This window comes from Tiliqua scincoides, chromosome 5 (genome assembly GCF_035046505.1).
Source record: "Tiliqua scincoides isolate rTilSci1 chromosome 5, rTilSci1.hap2, whole genome shotgun sequence".
Classification (NCBI taxonomy): domain Eukaryota; kingdom Metazoa; phylum Chordata; class Lepidosauria; order Squamata; family Scincidae; genus Tiliqua; species Tiliqua scincoides.
This window is the reverse complement of record NC_089825.1, coordinates 137,262,181-137,286,323: the sequence shown is the minus strand read 5'-3', so window position 1 is coordinate 137,286,323 and position 24,143 is coordinate 137,262,181. Positions and strand designations below refer to the sequence as shown.

At 45.7% G+C, this 24,143-nt stretch overlaps 1 protein-coding gene across 1 annotated transcript; it reads right to left on the bottom strand.

Moving 5' to 3' along the window:
• Window positions 1–678: 678 nt before the first annotated feature.
• On the bottom strand, window positions 679–10,994 carry LOC136651055 (vomeronasal type-2 receptor 26-like). Its single transcript, XM_066627124.1, has 6 exons — window positions 10,777–10,994; window positions 9,229–9,406; window positions 6,747–7,607; window positions 5,126–5,353; window positions 4,318–4,444; window positions 679–1,580 (listed from the first exon to the last, which is right to left on the bottom strand). The coding sequence occupies exons 1-6, from the start codon at window positions 10,992–10,994 to the stop codon at window positions 679–681; spliced, it is 2,514 nt and encodes an 837-aa protein (XP_066483221.1).
• Window positions 10,995–24,143: the final 13,149 nt, after the last annotated feature.

Genomic DNA, 24,143 nt, shown 5'->3' with positions numbered 1-24,143 from the left:
TGCCACACCAAAGCGTGGGACCCAATTTCATGAATTCTGGAAAAACAGCTGAAGTCTAGCCCTTTCTGCAAGTCTATTAGTATTTATCAGTATATCTATAGAGAAATAAGCATATGCTCTCCTTCTCAGGCAAGTTCTTCCAGCATAGGTCTCCTTAAACCTGTGCCAGCAATTTAGCAGACACAGGTTTGAGTAGATCTGCTACAGCGGCTAAGGATTTCCTCAGGGCAAGGGAACAAATGTCCCTTTACCTTAAGGAGACCTCGATTCCCCTGCAGGATGCAGTATATGCCACAATTATTATTATTATTATTATTATTATTATTATTATTATTATTATTATTATTATTATTATTATTATTAACGGTATTTGTATAATTTATAGAATATATAATATTATAATTTATAAAATATATAATAATTTATATATTATTAACGGTATTTATATACCCCCTGCTAAAAAAGGAGCACCCACTTGAAAAAGTGCCTCTTACCCAATCACAATGCATCAGTGCAGTGGCATTTCCATAGAACTGGCCTGCCCACCCCAGTTAAGGTCAACTCAGAAGTAAATCCCACTGGGTTCAATGAGACCTACTCCCAGGTAAGTGTGTATCAGGTTGCAGCCTTAGCCAGAATTAACTTTTGATATTTTGGGTCCACATCATTTAAGATTTCTTAATTCCTTCTTCTAATTAGCTGCCCCCTTTCATTCAGTTCAGGCCTCACTATGATGATGTAGCACTTGGGGGAGAAGATACAAAACAGGAGCCCCAAACTGGAGGCCAAGATGGAGAAGATCTCCACAGCCACCAAGTGTTTTCCTTTGGTACTCAGGTAGGTTGGCACAAAAGACAACCAAACACTGCAAAAGACCAGCATGCTGAAGGTGATGAACTTGGCTTCGTTAAAGCTGTCTGGCAACTTCCTGGCTAGGAAAGCTACAGCAAAGCTGATTATGGCCAGGAAACCCATAAAGCTCAAAATGCAGTAAAACATGACAGCTGAACCTTCATTGCATTCTAGCACAATTTCTGTAGTCATTGAGTGCATATCAAAATCTGGGAATGGGGGGGACTTTGCTAGCCATACAGTACAAAGAGTAGCTTGCATTAGGAAGCAAGAAAGAACAATGGAGAACGCCAGTCTTGTCCCCACCCATTTCCTTATGCTGGACCCTGGTTTGGTGGCCAGGAAAGCCAGAACCACAATGATGGTTTTGGCCAACACACAAGAAACAGCCACTGAGAAGATGAGGCCAAAAGCAGTTTGTCGAAGGAGGCATGTCAGTTTCTGAGGTCGACCGATGAACAGGAAAGCAGAAAGGAAGGCGAGCAAGAGGGAGGCGAGAAGAACGTAGGTGAGGTTCCGGTTGTTGGCTTTGACTATGGGAGTGTCCTTGTTCTTCATGAAGATCCCAAGCACCAAAGCAGTGATGAAAGAAAAGGAAAAAGCCAGAGCTGCTAAAATGATCCCCAAAGTTTCTTCATAAGACAAGAAGGTCATTTCTTTTGGAACGCACAAAACCTGGTCCTTACTGGGATATTGATCTTCTGGGCAGTGAAAACAGTCGTCCATGTCTGAAAAAAAGAACATGGGGATTTTCTATAACTGGGCCCTCAGGATAGAGTTCAGTGATGTACTTAAGCATTACTAGAAAGTCCTGAATCAGGGCTTTCCAAACCCTGGACCAAGGGCCAGATCCAGGGTTTGGGGAAAGTCCTTTCCTCCATGAGTAGAGCTTAGCAGTTTCTATGCTGCAAGCATTTCCAGTAGAACTGGGCACCGGGACACTCTGGGCAGTCACATCTGCCTGGATGTCCTGTTGCGCAGCCTTCTGGGATGCCGGGCAACAGACCCAATTGCCCAAAGCTTCGTGGTGTCCAGATCTACTGGAAATACTTGAGGCAGGGAACAGAATGTAAGGTCTGTTCTGAATTGGGACTGCATTTTCGTCAAACAGCAGATGCGTCTTTGGTGACCGCCAGTGCTTTTTTTGTTCAGAAAAAAAAAGGTTCAGGAAATCACAAGTTGTTAATCTTTTATTGATTGATTGATTGATTGATTGATTGATTTATAAACCATTTTTTAATCGGAGAAATAAGTAAAAAGATACAACTAGACATAATCAATAACTACACACACACACACACACGTCCATCCCGTGTGAGCTCCCTGATAGCAAAAGCACTCCTGCCACAGCTGGAGTGAAACACCCCATTTTTTTTAGGTGGGGAGGTGCTCTATTGGGCTATAGGAAACTCTCTCCATTGGGCTATAGGAAAGCCTATAGTTAAAGTGTTCAGAACTAATATGTAAGGTCTTGAGCTCAGCTGGTGGCCATCAGTGCCTCAAGTATTAGTTGCAAACACTTTGAGCCTAAGAGCTCTTATGGCTCAATTGTTAAAGTGCTGGTCTGTGGAGCCAGAGGCTAGGGGTTCAAATCCCAATGAGGAATATTTTTTTTTTCCTTTTTTCCTTTTTTCTTTTTTTTAAGGTGGGGAGGTTCTCCATGGCTGCAAAATATAAAGGTTGGTTGCCAGTTGCCAAAAGGGGGGGCCAGTTGAGGCTGCAAAAAAAAAACCTGCCTGGGACAGAACTTTGAGGAATTTAGCACCCTCAACTGGCCTAGCCTCAACACCTATCCTCTGGCTCCACAGACCAGCACTTTAGCAATTGAGCCATAAGAGTTCTTAGGCTCAGAGTGTTTGGAACTAATACTTGAGGCGCTGCTGGCCACCAGCTGGGCTCAAGACCTTATATATTAGTTCTGAACACTTTAACTATAGGCTTTCCTATAGCCCAATGTAGAGAGTGCTGGGCTGTGGAGCACAAGGTGGGGGGTTCGAATCCCTCCCTAGCCAGCAGTATGGGACGGGGGCAGCACAGGGAGGGAAAAAAGGTGGGGGCAGGGAGGAGGGGAAAAAAGGTGCCGGAATGGTGTTCCGGTGTGTTCCATTACAAAAAAGCCCTGGTGACCACTATCTTAAATGAGGGCTGCAAGGTCCAAATGCAAATACGTTTCTACCTTTCTCAACCAAGTATATTTGGCAATCCCAGTTAACCACGACCAATCCAGGTTGTTGGCTCCTGTCATTCATTACCAAGATGCATTATTCTCTCCTTAGGCATCACAAAGGAGAACTTTTCAATACCTTCAACTGTCTGCATAAGTCAAAAGTTCCCTTTTCTGTTTCTGTGAAATGGGTGCTGCTGTACCCAGGAGTGCACATTTCATTGATTCTGTCAGCCCAGGAACTCTGATCAGTGCTCATCATGATGAATTCTGAACAATTGTTTAAATACAAGGGGAATGAGGTTTTTTGGGGGGTGCAAACCATCAAGCAGCTGAGAGGTAGTTGGAGGCATGGGGGGAGGTGGAGAAGTGGCATTCCAGGAAGGGGGAATGGAGGAGGGATGGGGAGAGAGCGGGGAGAAGCCGTTCCGAGGGGAGGGAGTAGGGTGGGAGGGAGGCAGGACCGGTGAAGCTTCACTCCACCAGATCCAGAGAGCCTCTGTGTTGGGCTCAGTGTCCAACACAGAGGCTCTTGAGTCTACGCTGACCTTTGGGTTGCCATAGAATCGAGGACAGGTCCAGCCTATTTATACACAGATTTTTTATACACGGATTTGACTCAACATGAATGGCCCCTGCAAATGAGGAAGAATTTGCTGATCCCTGGAGAAGGGGGAAAAAGCACCCATTTAAAATCAGTTTTAAAAACTGAACAGTCCTTTAACAACAGCCTCCTTAATGAGAGAGAGAGAGAGAGAGAGAGAGAGAGAGAGAGAGAGAGAGAGAGCGCAGGCTAAAAACCCATCAATCCTTCTCTCTCCTTCAGACCCCTCCCCTCCTCCAGCATTTGAAAGATACATCATCATTTTATATTGGTGAAGGGAGGGGCTGAGTGAAGTGCTGATGGATTGTCTTCTAAATGATTTTATCTTAGAGTCAAAAGGTCAGCAGGGCTGTTTTTCAATCACTGGAGCAAAGAAACTTTGTTTTTTAAATTGATTTGCTATAGTGCGTTTTTTTTAATCCACATGACTGCTTGGAACGGAACACACGAATAATTAGTCTCAACCTGTAGTTCCACTGCAGGGCTACTTGCTTTACCCACAGCGAAAGGGATGAATGTCCCCTTCTCCCGAGGAGCCACTGGCTTCTGCCTGGAGCGCACTGAATGTGGCAGCAGACCTTTTTGTCACCGCTGCAGTCCAGTGCGCCAGGCTGCTCAGGATTGGGCTACCCACCATAGGAAAATTTCTGGATTACCATCAATGTATTTGATGAACTCTAAGCAGGGCACGTCTTACCATTCTGATCTGAAATCTTCCCTTCTGGACATTGGAGGCAATCATAGCAGCAAAAGGGTTGTCCTTCCACCTTTCTCCTGCTATAGCCAGAATGGCAATGGCCATTACATAGAGAAAGGGGTTTTGCCTGTCGGTAAACAAAAGCAGAAAAACATTATGAAAGCATTTAAACATACTATATGTTCAGAAGACATAGTTTGGACTTTATATTTCACTGATCACTTTACTTTTAAGAACTGAGTAATGCTGGCATGACCGAACGGAACCGCTACAAACAGAAAGTTGCAACCTGTTATTCCTGACTTCTGCCTAAATAATGTAGGCTTTATTCACAGATGCCCAGCATTTGGTCACATTACTTCTAGTCAGTACTAAGTGCACTGCAATGTCCAACTCAGACCATAGTGCTGTAGAGCTTGGGGGATATGACAACATTCATTGGACAATTATTTTTACTATCTCCAGACTTTATCCAAAGTCTTCTCCATTGGAACATATGAGTGGCAGGTTACCCCTTGATTAGTGCTCAGCTGTTAATTCCATTGTTTCACATGATTTCATGAATCCCATGCATGGCAGGATTACTCGGACAACATTCCCATTCAAGTGAATCATGTAAACCTGACAGGGACAGCATTTTGCAAAGGGAATATTTGGGATATAGAATCAGAATCTGGGTCAACCTCATCTGATTGACAAGACACAGAGATAGAATGATTTCAGTGCAATTGGGTACAGGCTATGTGGTAAAGAACAGCTTGCAAAATGGTGAAAGGGATTCTTTCACCTTGAAAGGTGAAGTCTCTACCTGGTCATAGATGCTGGGCCACACAATGGCATCTTCAGCAATGGTGAACATTTGGACCTCAGGTCCCATGGGGTCTATCCTTCCGACTTTAACTCTACGAAAGCTCCGGTTTGCGAATGTGATCCAGTTGATAATATCAAACCCGGTTATCACTTCCCCATTTTCATCAAAGGAAAGTGTGTCTCCAACACTGTTGTTGAACATGGAACTTCTCAGGTAGCGATGGAGCTAAATTGATGCAGAAGAAGGCAATTAATCGTGATATTCAAGAATGAGGAAATACCCAAAGCTAATGATTGGTGAGAAAGTATGAGCAGCATCTTTATGTAAGACAATGTGGCTCTTAATATTACAGGTGTGCGCCACTTAGATACATTCTCCAATCCCCATTTTTATGCAATTATATCATTAAGTGAACATTCAGTCCAATCTATTGCCTTTGTTGTGCAGACACTCCCTGCCAGTCACTAGCTGGCTGCACAGGCTACTGGAGACAGACTCTCTCTTCTTTGCATTAAGAGCCTCTCTGTTGTGTAAACAGACCCTTTGCTGCAGGCTATGGGAAATGTGATTGCCTCATTAACAGCATCTTTATTTAAAGAGCATCTTTAGGGCAGGAGGTCTGGTCTAGAGGGTAGAGCCTTCGTTAGCCCAAAGATAACATTAGAAGGTTGCCAGTTTGAGGACACTGGCAGCTCCCTGAACAGCTGAGAATGGCAAGACTTTGAAGCAGCTGACAAGCTGAGTGATTCCACCTGCTCTTGGTGTGAGCAAGAAGTGTCTTGGCTGCCCTCCATGTGAGAGATGGAGCTGCTTGTCAGCCTGCATAGGAGAACTGGAGGCCAGAAGTGAGACCAAACCAGGAAGATCCATTCTGAAATGTTGTTGGTTCTTGAAAGAGAGAATCTTTATGATTGCAAAATCCCCTTGAAGGATTTAGAAACGCCTGCCTGTGTAAACTGCCTTGAATAAAGTCAGAGGAGTAATCTGATGATCAGAAAGGCAGTATATAAATACCTAGTTGTCGTTATTTATTTTGTTTTGACCACCGTCATGTATGGAGTCTGTCGTTGAGCAAAAAGTTGTTAAGCGGTGCACACCTGTATTTCATTTGAAAGGTTCAAGTGACACGATTCAAGATAGTGTAAATCAAGATTCTTTCAAAAATATTTTAAATAAAAATAAATTTCTCCCTACATACTTACATGATGTATAAGTGTTCATAAACGTTTATATGTACAACAATGTGTAAGTGTTCATATATGTTAATACATGTACTAAAATGTGCATAATCCCACCAAAACTGTATTTTCATATAAAATAAAATTCCCCCACCCAGGAACATTCCGGAGTCATTGGTGTAAATGTCACCACTATTGCATCTCTCTCACAACTCTGTTTGAGCTCCCACAGCCACAAATAAAGGTTTGTTTGTGTTGTTTTGTATTTTAAACAAACAACAAATCAAAATTTCAGGGCCAAACTACTCATTGAAAATGGCAGGTGAATTTACTCTTAAATTCCAAAAGTTTAGTGCTGACATCAATGGAGAATATTTTACAGATTTATGGGACAACCAACAGTGGTTGCACAGATAGAGATGATGTGCTCTGGACATTACCTGCCATGGCTGCTGATTCAGAAACTTCCATCTCTCATTGTTCACTTTTATTCTGTGGTTTAACTGGGATGAATGAAGGGCATGCAAAGTATGTGCCACAGCATAAACTGCATTGTAGACACTGTAACTGTGGGCAGTCATGCTCACTTCAAAGACAGATGTGGGGAGAGTCTCCAACTTCTCCTCCCCACTGCAGGGATTTCCATTGTCATTGACTTTGTTAGAGTCGGGGAAAAAGCAATCAAAGGCCTGTTCCCAGAAGACCTTGATAAAGCCATCTTCTCTATCTGAGGCAGGGTTTCTGCTCTGAAGCAATTTCTGAAATCCCAAAACCTCCTTTGAGGGCACTGCAAAGGAGATGGCGCCATGCATGAACTCCACACTGAAAGTTCTTTCAAAGGGAAGTGATGTGAAATCCATCTGGGCCGGCATAATCCAAACTTTGCCTTTTGTCTTCATTGGTGTATCCTCATATTCTTTCATGAGGGGGAACAATCTAAAAAGTGCAGTGATCTGAATTTCGCCATATAAGAGCATAACAGTGGCAGTGCTTCCTAATATCGTTTTGTATGCCCCATGCCACAACTCCAGCATTTCATAGATTTCATTGGAGAAAGATTCTTTGGGCAAGGCTTCTATGAAAGCAAAGCAGATGCCTTCTTGGGTGAATGTGGGGAGCACGTTCTGAACAAACCACTCTGCACTGTCACTAGGTATATAAATCACCCCAACCCACGTCCACCCGAAATGCAGCAGCAACTTGAGAAATCCCTTATATTGATGGTCACTTTTTGGAAACATCCGGTGAAAGAAAACAGCCTTGGTTTCATGACTCAGAACTGGGACAGAGCCGTATACGAGCTGGAGAAGATTGAAAAAATGGAATGATACATGTCTACACAGAAACAAATGCTTGTGTCTCTCTTTCTGTGAGAGAGTTATGAGAGTACAGGTGGGATCTTGGTATCCACAGGGGATCCATTCCTGGGCCTCCCATGGTTACTGAAACCCATGATAAGTGAATATGCAAGTCCAGTTCATTACGACCACTATGACCTCTGGCTACGACCACCAGAGTCTGGAGGTATTCTGAGATACTCTTGTCTTGTGTGCTCCCTGAGGCATCTTTTGGGCCACTGTGAGACACAGAAAGCTGGACTCGGTGGGCCTTTGGCCTGATCCAGCAGGGCTTTTCTTACCATGTGAGTAAACAAGGCTTCACAGATCTGGAGAGATGAAAGTCATGGTGAAAAGATGGATGCTATCAAAAGAAGGGAGGAGGAATGTAGTGACTTCAGAGAAAGCAGGACTGATTACAGACCTAAAGAGAGATGGTAGCTGCGGAAAAGGGCATGAGAATGCACAAGGCACAAGGCTTCCCGATGTGGGGAATGAAGTGCACTAAAGTTGTAAAAACATGGCAATAAATTAGAGGGAGAAGAACAACTAACGTTGTTCCTTGTGTTTATTAACCACCATGTTCTTCTCAGACGCTTACAGGTACACACTTGTCCAGATTCTTTCCAGAACAAGGCATTCAGCCTCCCTCTTTCCTCTTTCAGTGAGGAGCAGCACTGTTCATACACAGCTTAGCAGGTTCCCCTCCCTTGGCTAGGGAAGAGGACAGAGGTTCCCCCACCCTTTCAGCTTGACTGACTGGAGATCCACACACAGCCTCTCCCCCTCTGTTTGAAAAGAACAGGAGCGGCAAAGGAAAAGTGAAGAGAAAGGAAGGTAGGGCACCCCTCCTCCCTTCCTAGACTGGGAATTGCCCATTCACGTATCAGACTTCTACATGCTGCCTCCACTTCCCAGCCCACACCACTCATGCTCACTTCAAAGAGAAGGCGCACTGAGGAGAGAGAGAGGCTGCACGCAGACCTCTTGGAAGTAGGACCAGCTTTAGGCTGATTTGACTGATTGCTCCAAATTGCGCTCCGTGCAAGGAAAATTGACTCTAGCCTAGTATATGATTTATATTAAAATGAACTTGGATACATTTGGTGCATTAACTCACACGCATTTTTTAAGCACATGTTTTGATTGCTTTCCATCCTTTCATAGATTTATAACATCTATAAGTGATATTTATAGCTCTATGATGATACTACAGATCGTGGCTGTGAACTTGGGGCCCCACCACAAATGTTTCCCCACAGCTTCTAAGGTCAGCTGTGCTTCTAAGTAAAGGGAAGAGAGATTTGAATGACACTGTTCCCCCTCTGTGCCATGGACACATGTTGTCTCTCCAGTCTGCTTGCTTACTCACCCCCCAGCTACCCTGTCCCTTCATCTACGCAGGTGCATGTACAAATGAGCCTGGGGGTGGCAAATTGGGGGGACACAGGCTGTCACCGGCTATCAGGGTAATATTTATGAATGGATAGTTCACTTATAAAACTTGCTGCTTTAAGAGCCATAGATATTTATGCATATTTATCTAATATTTATGCATATTTAATGAAATCTGATGGCAGCTTACCTGTGGTATCTTGTAGTTGCACAGAATATTTGCTATGTAGTTCCACATGGGAGAGTTGGGTCCCCCAGTGACAGCTACTACGTTGTCTTGTAGGTCACACTTGTAGTTGGGGATGAATTTGCCCTTTGTGGAGAGAAGTCCTAGCGAGGCAAAGTACGTCCGGCTAGCTGAGAAATAACTATTATAGATGTTGAAGCCCAAAGTGACATTGGGTAAAATCTGGGGATTTTCATTTATCTCCTTCACGGCAAATTCCAAGGCCAGAATATGCTGGTAGGTCTGAATATATACCCTACAATGAGAGTTGCATGTTCTATAAAAGTGGGTATATTTTAGGGTATGACTTTTTCCACTTTGAAATCCAACATATATTTGGTAGTTTATATTTATAATCGGACACTACAAAAAAAGAATGGCCAAAATCGATGAAGTGCGACGAGCCATTGGTGCCTAGACCTGGAATGTAAACTTCTCTGAATAACAGCTGGTAATTCTGAATGACTACAAAGAAAATGATATGACATTGCAACACATTTGCTCTACAATATGAAATTAACTACACTTAAATTTAAGGAAGCTTTGCTAGAAGCAGTGGAGCCTCTCGCATACTGGAAACAAGCTTGGAAAGGAAGTACAGAAGGAAAATCCATAGATGCTTGCCAGCTAGACTTTTTTTTTAATTACTGCAGCTGCCAGGACTTGCACCAGAGGTTGGGGTACTTAGGCAGCTGCCCAAAGGCTCACTACTTATCCATGCGACTGCATCTGTGCCCATTTCCTTCAAGTTGTGTTGGGCAGAGTGACTCTCTCAGGGACCACCCAGAGAGGAGGAAGCCAATTCAGGGTGGTTTACACAAGTGTCCCCAGAAGCAATGCCAGGATGTTGGCTGTGAGGGTGGGTGGTGGGGGGAGCGGGTCAGGAAAGCGATGGAATGGGGCGTGTGGGAGAAAGGAGCACAGTAGGTGGAATGCAGGAGAGAGGGGATGGATCCCAGTGACACCGGCATATGGAAGGACTCCATCCCCATTACTTCTCCTCTTCCCTCTCCCTTACTCTCCTGCTGCAGCAAAATGGTTGGAACAGCTCCAAGGAAGTACATTGGGGCAACAGAGTCCTGCCCCAGGAGTAAGGGAACAAATGCTCCCTTATCTCAAGGAGACTTCCATGACTGACCTCCTGTATGAAGCAGCCTGAAATTCATTGAGCCGGCGGCATTTCTAGTTAGGATTCAGCTGTTTGCAGGCATTCATATGAAACTCAATTCAAAATTACATCACTTGTCAAATGTGTTCCTAAAATCAAGACAAATAGCATCCTCAGCATTCCCATCACCCACTCAGCTAGTCACCCAACTAAAAATTGGAACAGTTTAATGCTGTATTACATGTCATACAAAAAGATTCGCTTTATGATAAGGAATTTCTTAATGCCAGTCATTTCCATTGCAATCATGACTATCTCAATCCCATCTCAACCTGCCCAATCAGCCTGTCTGAGCATAATATCTGAAAACATGCATGAAAGGTTCAGGAAAGTCAACTCCTTACAGGCGATCATCAAGCAGTCCCTGAGATGGATGTCTTCTGAAAGTCTGTGGGTCAGAAATCAGGTAGCTTTGAGAAATAATGCCACCAATGATGAAGTCTCCAGACTCATAATAACTGTAATGGAGAGGAACATGCTCGCCTACAGCACACTTCGTAATAGGGGCACTGTACACTCCTTGAGGCAGGCATATTAATAGTAACACTGTGAATTGCAACATCCTCTATGACTATCTACCTTTTGTAAACCCATTCACCATATTCAGATTGTGCCATATATTTAGATGTTTCTGAAGAGAGCAATGATTCCCATGAGACTTGGAGAAATCGGTCAAGTCATCATACTTAATTTGATAATTACAAGGGGAGAAAATCAACTCCTGAGTGTTATGGACACCCTGAGACATGTCAGAAGAAAACATGTTGATTTGAACCAGGTAAACTTGGCAAGAGCTGAAAGATGTAACAAAAGCTAAGCTGGAGACAATGTTCTAACCCAGGGGTGTCCAAAGTTTTTGGCAGGAGGGCCACATCAGCTCTTTGACACTTTGTCAGGTGCTGGGGAAAAAAAAGAATTAATTTACATTTAAAATTTGAATAAATTTACATAAGTTTACATAAATGAATATATTAAAGAAGAACTTATATGAATGAATGAAGGTCTTGCAATACCTCAAGGCCTATAAAAGGCCTTGCACAAAGCAAGGCTGGCCTTTCCTTTGCTGCCACTGCTGCATCACAGCTGTGAGAGAGCAAGCAGTGGAGGGAGCTCTCATCCCACAGCTCACACGAGAGGTCAAATAGTCGCCCTCATGCTGAGAGCAGTTGCATTGGGCCAGTGCAGACTTCAAAAAATCTCGGGAGGGCCAGAGGCTCATTGGAGACTGGGGGCTCCCTGAGGGCAGCATTGAGAGGCTTTGAGGGCCGCAAGTGGCCCCTGGGCCGGGGTTTAGACACCTCTGTTCTAACCCAATGGTTGCCAAACATTTCAGCGCCACAACACATTTCGTCCTCCCCAATGGCTACAGACAATGCTCTTGGCAGTGTCGCAGAACCATTTGGCAGGCCCCAGAGGCCTAGGCTGGGTTGTGCCGGGCCCATAACTCACTATATTGGCATCTGCAAGCCTCAGAATGCCCTGCTGGAAGCAATTTCTGGTAAAACAAGAAGTTGTGTCCACAAACCAAAAGTTGCTTCTAGTTGGTTCTGTGGGATATTCTGAGGCCTGCGGAGGCCAATAAAGTGGGTCACAGGCCTGGTGAAGAGGAATCCACAACTTCCCAATTATGCATTGTAGCACTACCAGGAGCATTGTGTTTGGTCTGGCACACATGGAGTTGTGACCCACCGCACATGGACCCACAGTTTGTGAAATGCTGTTCCAACTCACTGCATGGGAAGGACTGCAGAAATAAGGTCTACATCCCCTGTTGGGCATTTATTTGTACAATCAAGGTGACAACACTGCAACACCAAGTACAGTGGTGGTACAGTAGTAGTACACAGTAGTACAGTGGACTAACTTTTGGTAAGCCAAGGTGAACTGGAACTAGACTAAGTTCGTAAATGTTAGATACTATGTACATAAATGTTAGATTCTGGTGAGGGCACCAGAATGAGGTGAGGGCACCAGAATGAGGTCTCTTATTATCTGGTGTGCTCCCTGGGGCATTTGGTGGGCCGCTGTGAGATACAGGAAGCTGGACTACATGGGCCTATGGCCTGATCCAGTGGGGCTGTTCTTATGTTCTTATACTATAATCCTTTCTTATTATCAGTTGTCCCCTTTCATTCAGTTCAGGCTTCAGCACTATAATGAAGCATTTCGGGGAAAAGATACAAATAGTAAACCAGCCCCAGAAACTAAGATGGAGAAGATCTCCACAGCCACCATGTACTTCCCCTTGGTGCTTAAGTAGGAGGGAACAAAGGACAACCAAACACTGCAAAAGACCAATATGCTGAAGGTGATGAACTTGGCTTCATTGAAGATGTCTGGCAACTTCCTGGCTAAAAAAGCCACAGTGAAGCTGATAATGGAAAGGAGACCCAGAAAGCCCAAGACACAGTAAAACATGAGAGTGGAGCCTTCATTACATTCCAGTACAATTACTCCAGTCACTGAGTGCATGTCAAGATCTGGGAATGGAGGGAATGCTGCCAGCCACACCGTACAAATGATGACTTGAAGGAAGGAGCAGGAAAGGACGATCAAGGTTGCCAATTTATTTCCCACCCATTTCCTCACCCTGGACCCTGGTTTGGTGGCCATGAAAGCCAGAACCATAATGATGGTTTTGGCCAACACACAGGAAACGGCCACTGAGAAGATGATACCAAAAGCAGTTTGTCGAAGCAGGCATGAGGCTGCTTTGGGTTGTCCAAGGAACAGCAGAGCACAAAGGAAGCAGAGCAGGAGGGAGATGAGAAGAGCATAGGTGAGGCTCCGGTTGTTGGCTTTGACGATGGGAGTGTCCTGGTGCTTAATGAATATTCGGAGGATCAAAGCAGTGATGAAAGAAAAAGAAAGTGTGAATGTAGTCAGAGTGAGCCCTAAAGGCTCTTCATAAGACAAGAAGCTGTAAATTTTTGGAATGCAGATAACCTGATCATGGTTGGGGTAGTGATCTTCTGTGCATTCAAAACAGTCATCCATGTCTACAAACAAAAAAGTAGTTTACAGTTAATTGTGTAACTGTAACTACATTAATCAACTACATTAACTACATCAGTGATTCTCAAACTGAGGGTCGGGATCCACTAGGTGGGTCATGAGCCAATTTCATGTGCGTCCCCATTAATTTCAATATTTTATTTTTAACCTATTAGACTTGATGCAACCACGAGACTGCATTTGGGGAAATGTTACAGACCTGTACTTTTAACAAGCTACTATGTATATTCTTGTAACAATGGTAGTCAATGGGACTTACTCCTGGGTAAGTGTGAGTAGGATTGCAGCCTAGGAGTGTCAAAAATTTCCCTGCTTGATGATGTCACTTCTGGTCATGACATCACTTCTGGTGGATCCCGACAGATTCTCATTCTAAAAAGTGGGTCCCAGAGCTCAATGTGTGAGAACCACAGAACTACATCAATCAACTGTGTGACTACATTAGTCAGCAATTGAAACTATAAAACTCTGAATAAGGATGGCTAACTCAACATCTGGGGGAAGGTATGAGTATTTTAGAATTTTAGTCCTGAAGTCATGCTCGGGGCAATTCAAATCTCAACAATCTGTGACCAAGGACAGAAAAACAGCCCAATTAAGGAATTCATCTTGTCACGTTTAGTATCTTACACTAGCAGCCCAATCCTATGCAAGGGTTCCATGCAGAGCCTGCAACTACAGTGGAAGTCACATCTGCTTTCATAAAATGTCTGCTGATCGAGCATGTGAATGAGAACTCAGCGAGTGCTGCCCCAAGAGCATCAAACCCTATGTGCAGCCAGATCAGGGAAGGCAAGGGTGGTGGGAGGGGGTGGATAGGGGGTGAAACAGGGGAGGATCAGGGGTAGGGAGGTGATGGGAATGGCTAGATCCAGTGACAATGCTGTGCACCAGATCCTATCCTCTCCTTTTGAAGCATCCCACCCGTGACATACTACCAATTCAAACTGGCATATTTCCAAAGAGACCCATAGATGGCCCGAGGTCTTACAGGAAGGTAAATATAACTGTTTTATACCTACCTCCCTTTGGCCCTCAAGTCACCTCCCTTGAGTGGGATATAGCAGAGGCTGTCAAACTTTTAGCACCGGGACCCACGTTTTAGAATGAAAATCTGTCAGGACCCACCAGAAGTGATGTCATGACCAGAAGCAACATCATCAAGTAGGAAAATTTTTAACAATTGTAGGCTGCAATCCTAGCCACACTTACCAGGAGTAGGTCCCATTGACGATCATTGTTAAAAGCATATATAAAGTAACCTGTTAACAGTACTGATCTGTAACATCTCCCCAAATGTAGTCACGTACCATGGAAGCATCAAGTCTGATATATTAAAAATAAAATATTGAAATGAATGGGGGCCAACCTGGCATTGAGAAACAGTGGGATAGAGTAGACAATTGGGCCTAGAACTTATTATTTCCATCTTGTCTGGATATGTTCATATTCCTTTTGTTAAAAAAAACTGTACCTATGACATGAGTGCGCCCGAGAAGAACATGAACACTCTTCAGTGGTTGCATAAGTATAATATAATAAGTACCATATTAATTTCTGTATTAATTAATTTATTAATATTAATTATATTAGTTAATTAATATAATAAGTACAGTATTAATTAATATACAGTACAGTACAGTACAGTACAGTACAGTACAGTAATTAATTAATTAATTAATTTAATAAGTACAGTATTAATTTCTCAGCACCCTGAACCACCAGTGTTGTTATAACTTGATGTCCATGTCCTGGATGATACCCAATATAACTGATACAATTCTACGCAGCATTTCTCTCACCATTCTGATCTGAAATTTTCCCTTGTGGGCACGGAAGGCACTCATAGCAGCAAAACGTCTTCCCTTCCAACTTATTCTTATGATACCCAGGATGGCAGGGTGGGTTACACCTCGAGAGGGGCTGTGACTGTCCAGCAAAGAGAGCAGAAAAAGCTTTCAAAATTCAGAAATTAGTCTTGAATGTCGTGTCTCGCTAGCCATACTACAGTTAAGAAATGGATCTATACTGACACAACAAGGACTGTAGCAACCTGTTTTGGGGATATTTTCCCATAAGATACAGATTTTATTCAAAGCTGTCCAGCACTTGATGTCATCACTTTTGTTTTCACCATGTGGCGTACGATGTCCAGCTGAAGTTATAGCCAGCTGAAATACAGATATTTGGGATATGGGAAGCAGAAGAATTCTGGTTCTGATCCTCTCCTCAAATTCAGAATCAGAAGCTGAATCAAAGCTAAGCACAAAGATAAAATTCTTTCAGTGCAGTTCAGTGCAGTTTGATTGGTGAAGCACAGCTTTACCAATGGGAAATGAGAGGTGAACCAATGGGGAATGAACTCTATGGTGAAAGGAACTGTGAGAACCCACTCCTATTGAAGTTCCCCTGGTGTGGGAATCTGGGCTGGGAAGAGGGATAGGATATGGCATGCATCAGTGTCACAGATTCTGTACCCCTCCCAGGCCCAATCTGCTCACCCCTGCCCCTCCCCATTCTCCCCATCCCATTACACCCCTTCCCCCTCCCCTGTGCTGCTTGTCAGGGCAGTCACCTGCCCCAGCATGCACTGCAGTTTGCAGTGGCGCCAGCCAATCGCAGAACCAAGGGGAGGGGTCAGAGCTGTAAGTGCTGCACAGCTCCAAAACTTGCTGTGTAAGCTGCCCCTCCCAATTAGTCTCGGGTCCATTTCCGGGGAGTGAAAGCAATGCAGAGACAGTCTCCGAGAGTGTGGGGGGCAGTCTCCATGCACATTTTGGAGCTGTGTGACCCTTACAACTTTCCCCCCTCCTCTGGGTCCACCACTAACACCAGCAAGAATGCTACAGCCTTCTTGTTCATATGCTTACCTTGTTTGCAGTTGCAACCTGCTTTACAGCATGTGTGCGGCAGTCTGAACTGGTGGAGCGATCAGTCCACCAGCACAGACATACTATAGGAGGGAGCCATCAGATCTTTCAAGGTGAACAGACTCTACCTGGTTATAGACGCTGGGCCAAACGATGGCATCTTCATCTATAGTGAACGCTTTGCCTGTGGGAGCCTTTGGGTCGAACCCTCCAACTTTAACTCGAAGAAAGGACTGGTTTGAGAATGTGACCCAGTTGATGATATCAAGACCAGATACCAACTTCCTATTTTGGTTGAAGGAAATTTGTTCACCAGCACTGTTGTAAATTAGACTCTTCTCAGATGGTGGTGGAGCTAAACTGAAGCAAAAGAAATCAAATAATAGCGGAATCCAAGAGCATGGCAGTATAGAAAAGGCGGGTGATGGTCACAGCTGTTTATCCAAGTGCACTGGACGCTGACAAAATGCTATTGAAATCAGTGACAGCCCAATCCTAAATTTGCATTGCACTGGTGCAGGTGCACTGCACAGGCTCCCATGTGTTGCAAATGTGCCACAAGGCACATTTATGCCAACTTGGAAGTTGGCCATCCTGGTTCAACAATGCACACCAGCTTACTGGTGACAGATTCAGTCCCTGCACCAGCCTGAGCAAGTAAGGTTGAGCTGGGCATTGCAGGGGGTGGGAGAGGGTGGTGGGAGGGCATTTTGGGCATGGAGGGTGTGTTTTGGGGTGGGGGAAAGGAAGAAGGTGGGATCAGCTGCGGCAGTGCATGTCATTTCCTAACCCCTGGCCCCGTGCCTCAGAGCTCTATTTGGGCTTCTTGGATTTACTGGCAGAATTCTGAATAGCCCCATAGCTACATATCCCCCTATCCCGAGGTGGCCTCCAGCCTGCTCCTAACCTGTGACGAAACAGTCTGGCTAGAGGGAGTGTAAAGCAGTGCATTTTGCAGGGACCCCCCCCCATGATGTGCAAGCACCCCTCCCTTCAGAGCAGGGGGAGCAAAACATAGGTGTATGCCCTGCCCCACCGTATCCTGTGCTGCTTGTCGGGCTGAAAAGTTAGACACAGAACTCCTCAAGTCTGCACTGGCAAAATAGCTACTGCAGACTGGAGGAGACCCATTGCAACCCCTGTGCCCTTACTCGGTTGAAGGGGACCAAAGTCCCCTTCCTCTGAGGAAGCCTCTGGCAGCCCCAGTGGCACCACTTGTGGTGGCACCGCCATTAGGATTGGGCTGCCCAGTCCTTTCCCTTCACACCGACATTCAGCAGAACTGCCCTCCTCCTTGAAACTGGTATTTGCCTGTGGAGGAAAGCTTCCAGTTGATTCTTCTGGTGGAAACATCTTTTTTTTTTTAATAGCTTTTGATGGGACCATGGAATTCAAAGAAGGGGATAAAGACTCCCTCCCTATAAACCAATTCTGATCAGGCTGATTTGTCACTGCTTCGTAGAATGAACAAAAATTCAGAGCCAGGTTGCTCTTTTAATTAGTAGTTCAGCTTGTAAAGCCAAATCCCCAAAGTTGACACAGAAATACTATTTTATGCAATTGTGGGCAGGTGGTTTCACAGATATGTTGAGGAAAGTCACATTGATCTACTCTGCACATTACCTGCCATGACTGTTGGTTCAGAAGCTTGGATATTCCACCATCACTCATTGATCTGTATCTGAATTTGGATAAATGCAGGGATCGCAAAGCATGTGCTACAGCATAGACAGCATTGTAGACACTGTAGCTGTGGGCAGTCATGCTAATTTCAAAGACAGACAAGGGCAGGGTCTCCAACTTCTCTTCCCCACTGCAGGGATTTCCATCAACATTGCCTTTGTCAGAGTTGGGGAAGAAGCAGTCAAAGGCCTTTTCCCAGAAGAACTTGATAAAGCTGTCTTCTGTATCTGGGGCAGGATTTCTGCTCTGCAGAAATTTCCGAAATTCTAAAACCTCCTTTGAGGGAACTGCAAAGGAGATGGCACCATGCATGAACTCAACATCCAATGTTCTTTGTAAGGGAAGTGTGACGAAATCCATCTGGGCCAGCATAATCCAAACTTTACCTTTGGTTGTCATTAGGATGTCCACATATTCTTTAACTTGAGGGAACATCCTCAAAAATAAAATGCTCTGAATTTCACCATATAAGATTGCAACAGTGGCAGTGCTTTCCATTATAACCTTGTAAGTCCCTAGCCACAAATCCACCATTTCTGGGAGGTCGGAGGTGTAAGCTTCTTTGGGCATGACTTCTATGAAAGCAAAGCAGATGCCTTCTTGGGTGAATGTGGGGAGCACGTTCTGAACAAACCACTCTCCACTATCAGTCGGTACATAAATCACTCCAATCCACGTCCACCGGAAATGCAGCAGCAACTGGAGAAGTCCCTTATCCTGATGGTCACTCTTTGGAAACATCCGGTGCATGAAAGCAGCCTCGGTCTCATGATTCACAACTGGGATGGAGCCATATACAAGCTAAAGAAGTTGAGAAGAGAGATTTCCAAAATGAAATCTATTTGTGAATTCCATGTGTGAGGGAACTGATGCAGATTCTCAGCCATCATCTGAGATCCAGTCTTGTTTTCCATTTGTGTTTATAATGTATTTATATCATGTATCTAGAGCAGCCATTTTCAACCTTTTTCATTGCATGGCACTAAGATTGTCAAGGAACATCATCATTTTCTTCACCACACTCCCAGCCAGGGGCTCACATGCCTCAATTGCCCTACTAATATATGACCCTCTACCAAACTCCCCTGGATCATCAGCAGCACATGTCACAGTGGTTGAAAATTGTTGATCCTGAAGGCACAAGAAACCAACACTTTTGTTTCTATGATTGTGATGGTGTTAATAAAGCAAAAAGTGAAAAAGGTAAAAAAAAACAAAAACTGCTGTGATGGTGGAACCTTTATGTAATAGATGTTCAACCTGTGCTACATGCCTGATCTTGTCTGATCTTGGAAGCTAAGCAGGGTCAGGCCTGGTTAGTACTTGGATGGGAGACCGCTTGGGAATACTGGGTGCTGTAGGCTTATACCATAGTCTTTTGAGACTGAAGGTTGCCAACCAAAGGTAGCAAAAGCGTAATCAGCATGTTTTTAGCATGCCTGGCCACATGCTATACCTGAAGTTTTCAATCTGTGCATCGGGATTCCCTGGGGAGGCGGGGAAAGTCTCCAGGGGCATCTCGAGGCATCTTGGGGAGAGAAGTGGTTGCAGCAGCTCAGCTCAGTTGCCTGTGGTGGCCTCCCTACTTGCTGCTTTCATGGGGAAAAGCAGTGGCTGCAGCTTTGAATGAGGTGGGTGGGGCAGTATGAGGTGGGGGTGTGTGAAACATGGTGGGGGGGCTGGCAGAGCCTCCCTGGCATCGAGCACACACCGCCTCCTGGCCAGGCTTCTCTGGGCTTGGTCTTCCCTCCTCCTACAGAAGAGCACCTGGCCAGTAAGGAAGGTCCTGCACTGCGTGTGCCTCGGGCTTCCCTCCTCCTACAGAAGAGCACCTGGCCAGTAAGGAAGGTCCTGCACTGCGTGTGCCTCGGGCTTCCCTCCTAGTATGGAGAAGGCTTGTGCTTACCAGCCAAGCCTTCTCCAGACCAAGGGAAACCCGAGGCCAGAGAGGATCTGACCGGCAAACACGTATAGCGCAGGACCCTGCTTACTGGCTGGAGCGCGAGGGAAGCCCAACACTAGAGGAGGCTGGCAGGGGGACGGGTGCTGCGTGTGCTGACCAGCCAAGCCCCTCTAGTATCAGGCTTCCCTCTGGAGCTAGGGAAGGCTTGGATGGAAACGCTCACAGCACCTCTGAGCTTCATTGCCAGCCACCCTACTCTTGTGTTGGACTTCCTTTCCGCGGCAAGCATGCTCAGAACAGGCTTCCCACGGTCGAGAAGGCTGGCCAGGGGGGGTGCTGCATTTGATCAGCGCAGAGCCTCCTCTAGCTTCGGGGTTCCCTCCCAGTCAGGAGGGAGGTGTGTTCCTGGCAATACCCAGCCAGGTGCTTCTGGGAAACCCCCAAACTGGACAGAAAAGGCCAATAGCTGTAATTTGGATTTTGGTTGAATGGTAAATAGTCAACCGCTGGAGCCAGTAGCTAGTAAAGGGCTCTTTTTTTTTTCCTGAGGTCAGGAGACTAAGGTTGTGCAAGTGCCTTGAAAAACAGACTTGCAAGGTATGACTGCCTCAGGAAATGTTCAAGCAACTTCTCTGTATTAGAAGAAGAAGAGGGGAGGTGGAGAGAAAAAGAGTTGTTTTGCATTTGGTTTAGGTTTGAGATCTATTAGCATCTCTGGCACTTGTCCAGGACTAAAGACATGTTCGGGGCACCCCTAAAAATAATAGACTATATTTGTTGATGTGGCATAAAATTAGGCACAAGCAGTGGAGGACCTCCCCAGCCCTGCACCCCCAGGCAAAGGTTTGTAATGGCGCCGCCCGGCAGGATGCCGCCGCCCCTTGAGCACAAATCCACCCCTCCACTCATCGAAATGTTGCAAAGCCTCGTGCAACTCCAGGACGAGTCGGGGAAGCCTCCTGAGGCTTCCCCGAAATCTTAAACTGTGCTTCCGGCATAAGAACATAAGAACAGCCCCACTGGATCAGGCCATAGACCCATCTAGTCCAGCTTCCTGTATCTCACAGCGGCCCACCAAATGCCCCAGGGAGCACACCAGATAACAAGAGACCTCATCCTGGTGCCCTCCCTTGCATTGGCCTTCTGACATAGCCCATTTCTAAAATCAGGAGGTTGCGCATACACATCATGGCTTGTAACCCGTAATGGATTTTCCTCCAGAAACTTGTCCAATCCCCTTTTAAAGGTGTCCAGGCCAGACGCTGTCACCACATCCTGGGCAAGGAGTTCCACAGACCAACAACACGCTGAATAAAGAAGTATTTTCTTTTGTTTGTTCTAACTCTCCCAACACTCAATTTTAGTGGATGTCCCCTGGTTCTGGTGTTATGAGAGAGTGTAAAGAGCATCTCCCTATCCACTCTGTCCATCCCCTGCACAATTTTGTATGTCTCAATCATGTCCCCCCTCAGGCATCTCTTTTCTAGGCTGAAGAGGCCCAAACGCCGTAGCCTTTCCTCATAAGGAAGGTGCCCCAGCCCCGCAATCATCTTAGTCGCTCTCTTTTGCACCTTTTCCATTTCCACTATGTCTTTTTTGAGATGCGGCAACCAGAACTGGACACAATACTCCAGGTGTGGCCTTACCATCGATTTGTACAACGGCATTATAATATTAGCCGTTTTGTTCTCAATACCTTTCCTAATGATCCCAAGCATAGAATTGGTCTTCTTCACTGCTGCCGCACATTGGGTCGACACTTTCATCGACCTGTCCACCACCACCCCAAGATCTCTCTCCTGATCTGTCACAGACAGCTCAGAACCCATCAGCCTATATGTGAAGTTTTGATTTTTTGTCCCAGTGTGCATGACGTTACACTTACTGACATTGAAGCGCATCTGCCATTTTGCTGCCCATTCTGCCAGTCTGGAGAGATCCTTCTGGAGTTCCTCACAATCATTTTTGGTCTTCACCGCTCGGAAAAGTTTGGTGTTGTCTGCAAATTTAGCCACCTCACCACTTGCCCCTGTCTCCAGGACATTTATGAAGAGGTTGAAAAGCACCAGTCCCAGGACAGATCCTTGGGGCACACCACTTTTCACTTCTCTGCATTGTGAAAACTGCCCATTGACACCCACTCTCTGTTTCCTGGTCTTCAACCAGTTCTCAATCCATGAGATGACCTGTCCTCTAATTCCCTGACTGTGGAGTTTTTTCAGTAGCCTTAGGTGAGGGACCATGTCGAATGCCTTCTGAAAGTCCAGATATATAATGTCTACAGGTTCTACCGCATCCACATGCCTGTTGACCTTTTCAAAGAATTCTAAAAGGTTCATGAGGCAAGACGTACCCTTACAGAAGCCATGCTGATTCTCCCTCAGCAAGCCCTGTTCATCTATGTGTTTTGAGATTCTATCTTTGATGAGGCATTCCACCATCTTACCCGGTATGGATGTTAGGCTGACTGGCCTATAGTTTCCCGGGTCCCCCCTCTTTCCCTTTTTAAAGATAGGAGTGACATTTGCTATCCTCCAATCTTCTGGCACCATGGCCTTTTTGAGGGACAAGTTGCATATTTTAGTCAAGAGATTAGCAACTTCGTTCTTCAATTCCTTAATAACTCTTGGGTGGATGCCATCAGGGCCCGGTGACTTATTGATCTTTAATTTATCAATGAGGTCTAAAACATCTTCTTTTTTAACTTCTGTCTGACTTAATTCCATGGTCAGGAGGGGCCGTATGTGCTCAACGTCTTCTGCTGTGAAGACAAATGCAAAGAACTCTTTTAATTTCTCTGCCATCTCTAAGTCTCCTTTTATCTCCCCTTTCCCTCCCTCACCATCCAGAAGGCCAACTGCTTCTCTGGCAGGTTTCCTGCTTCTAACATATTTGAAGAAGCTTTTATTATTATCCTTAATGCTGCTGGCCATGTGTTCCTCATAGTCTCTCTTGGCCTCCCGTATCACCTTCTTACATTTCTTTTGTCACAGTTTATGTTCCTTTCTATTCTTCTCATTGGGGCAAGACTTCCATTTATGGAAGGAAGCTTCCTTGCCCTTTACAGCCTCTCTAACTCGGCTCATTAGCCATGCGGGCACCCTCCTGGACTTAGTGGAGTCCTTCTTCCTTTGCGGTATACACTTCCGCTGGGCCTCTATTACTGTTGTTTTAAGCAGTCTCTCCATGCACTCTGGAGAGATTGGACTCTTTTCACCTTCCCTTTCAACCTCCATTCTAACCATTAACTAATTTAGTGTACTGCCAGCAGGAATGCCTGCACCTTCCCACTCCATTGTTGCTTCTCCCACAGAGTGCTGGAGCAGGTACGTCAGAGGGAGAGGTGGAAGGGGATGGCAGGAGGGTGGAACAGGGTGGGGGGAGGGTGGGGACACCTAGATCAGGTCCCAGGAGGTGGGCGAGATAAGCAGCACGGGTGCCACAGATATCCTAATCTCTTCCCAGACCCACTCCTATGGCATGGTTCAATGTGGGCATGCAACAGCTGTTTAGTGGTCACAGGTCCAAGTAGATCACTCTGCGCCACCGATGTTTAGCTCCAGGAAAGGGAATTATTATTCCTTTACTTAGAGGAATAATAGACCTCTGCAACTGCCCTCCCACCATGGGATGCAGTGGTCATCCTTTTGGCACAGCGTCATTGACGGGGAGGTTAGTGGATAGAATTGGGCTATTACAGCAAAATCCTACCTTATGCTGGAACAGAGAGGCCAGGAGGCCTGTGCTGCACCCAGAGCAAGATAAGGGCCAAAAGTGGCTTAGCTGGAGGCAAGGGGAAACTTTTCCCCTTACCCCTGGGTAAGTCACTGCAGCCTCAATGGATCTCTTCTGATTTGCGCCACCTCTGGAGGTGGCATAAGTCCAAGGAGAGCGGAGAGGCTTGCAGCCGCTCTGTGTGGCTCGAGAACAGGTGCTAGGATCTGGCATATCTGCTAGGACCCGGCCATGCTTCACACTCCCCCCCCCCACTCCTGGGACTGCCCTCCCTCCCCCCATCCTGTAGCACCTCCCCCTGCCACCTCCCTGACATTCCCAGAGCCTTGCGTTGGCTGAGCTTGGCTAACACAAGCCTCCCCCCATGAAGTCGGCACGGAGGCTAGATTCAGCCTCCACAGGCCGGCACACACCTCTGCACCAGCCCAGCTGACTCCTGAGGACTTGGGGGCTTGTGCAGGCCCAGGTCGCTCCTAGGATTGCGCCCCCAATGTCTTTGCTATGC

Coding starts and splice junctions, on each gene's coding strand:
- LOC136651055 (XM_066627124.1), bottom strand. CDS start 10,994: ATGTTGCAATTCACAGTGTTACTATTAATATGCCTGCCTCAAGGAGTG. Junction 4,445..5,125: donor GGCCCAGCATCTATGACCAG/GTAGAGACTTCA, acceptor GTTTACCGACAG/GCAAAACCCCTTTCTCTATG. Junction 1,581..4,317: donor GAAGATTTCAGATCAGAATG/GTAAGACGTGCC, acceptor TCTTTTTTTCAG/ACATGGACGACTGTTTTCAC.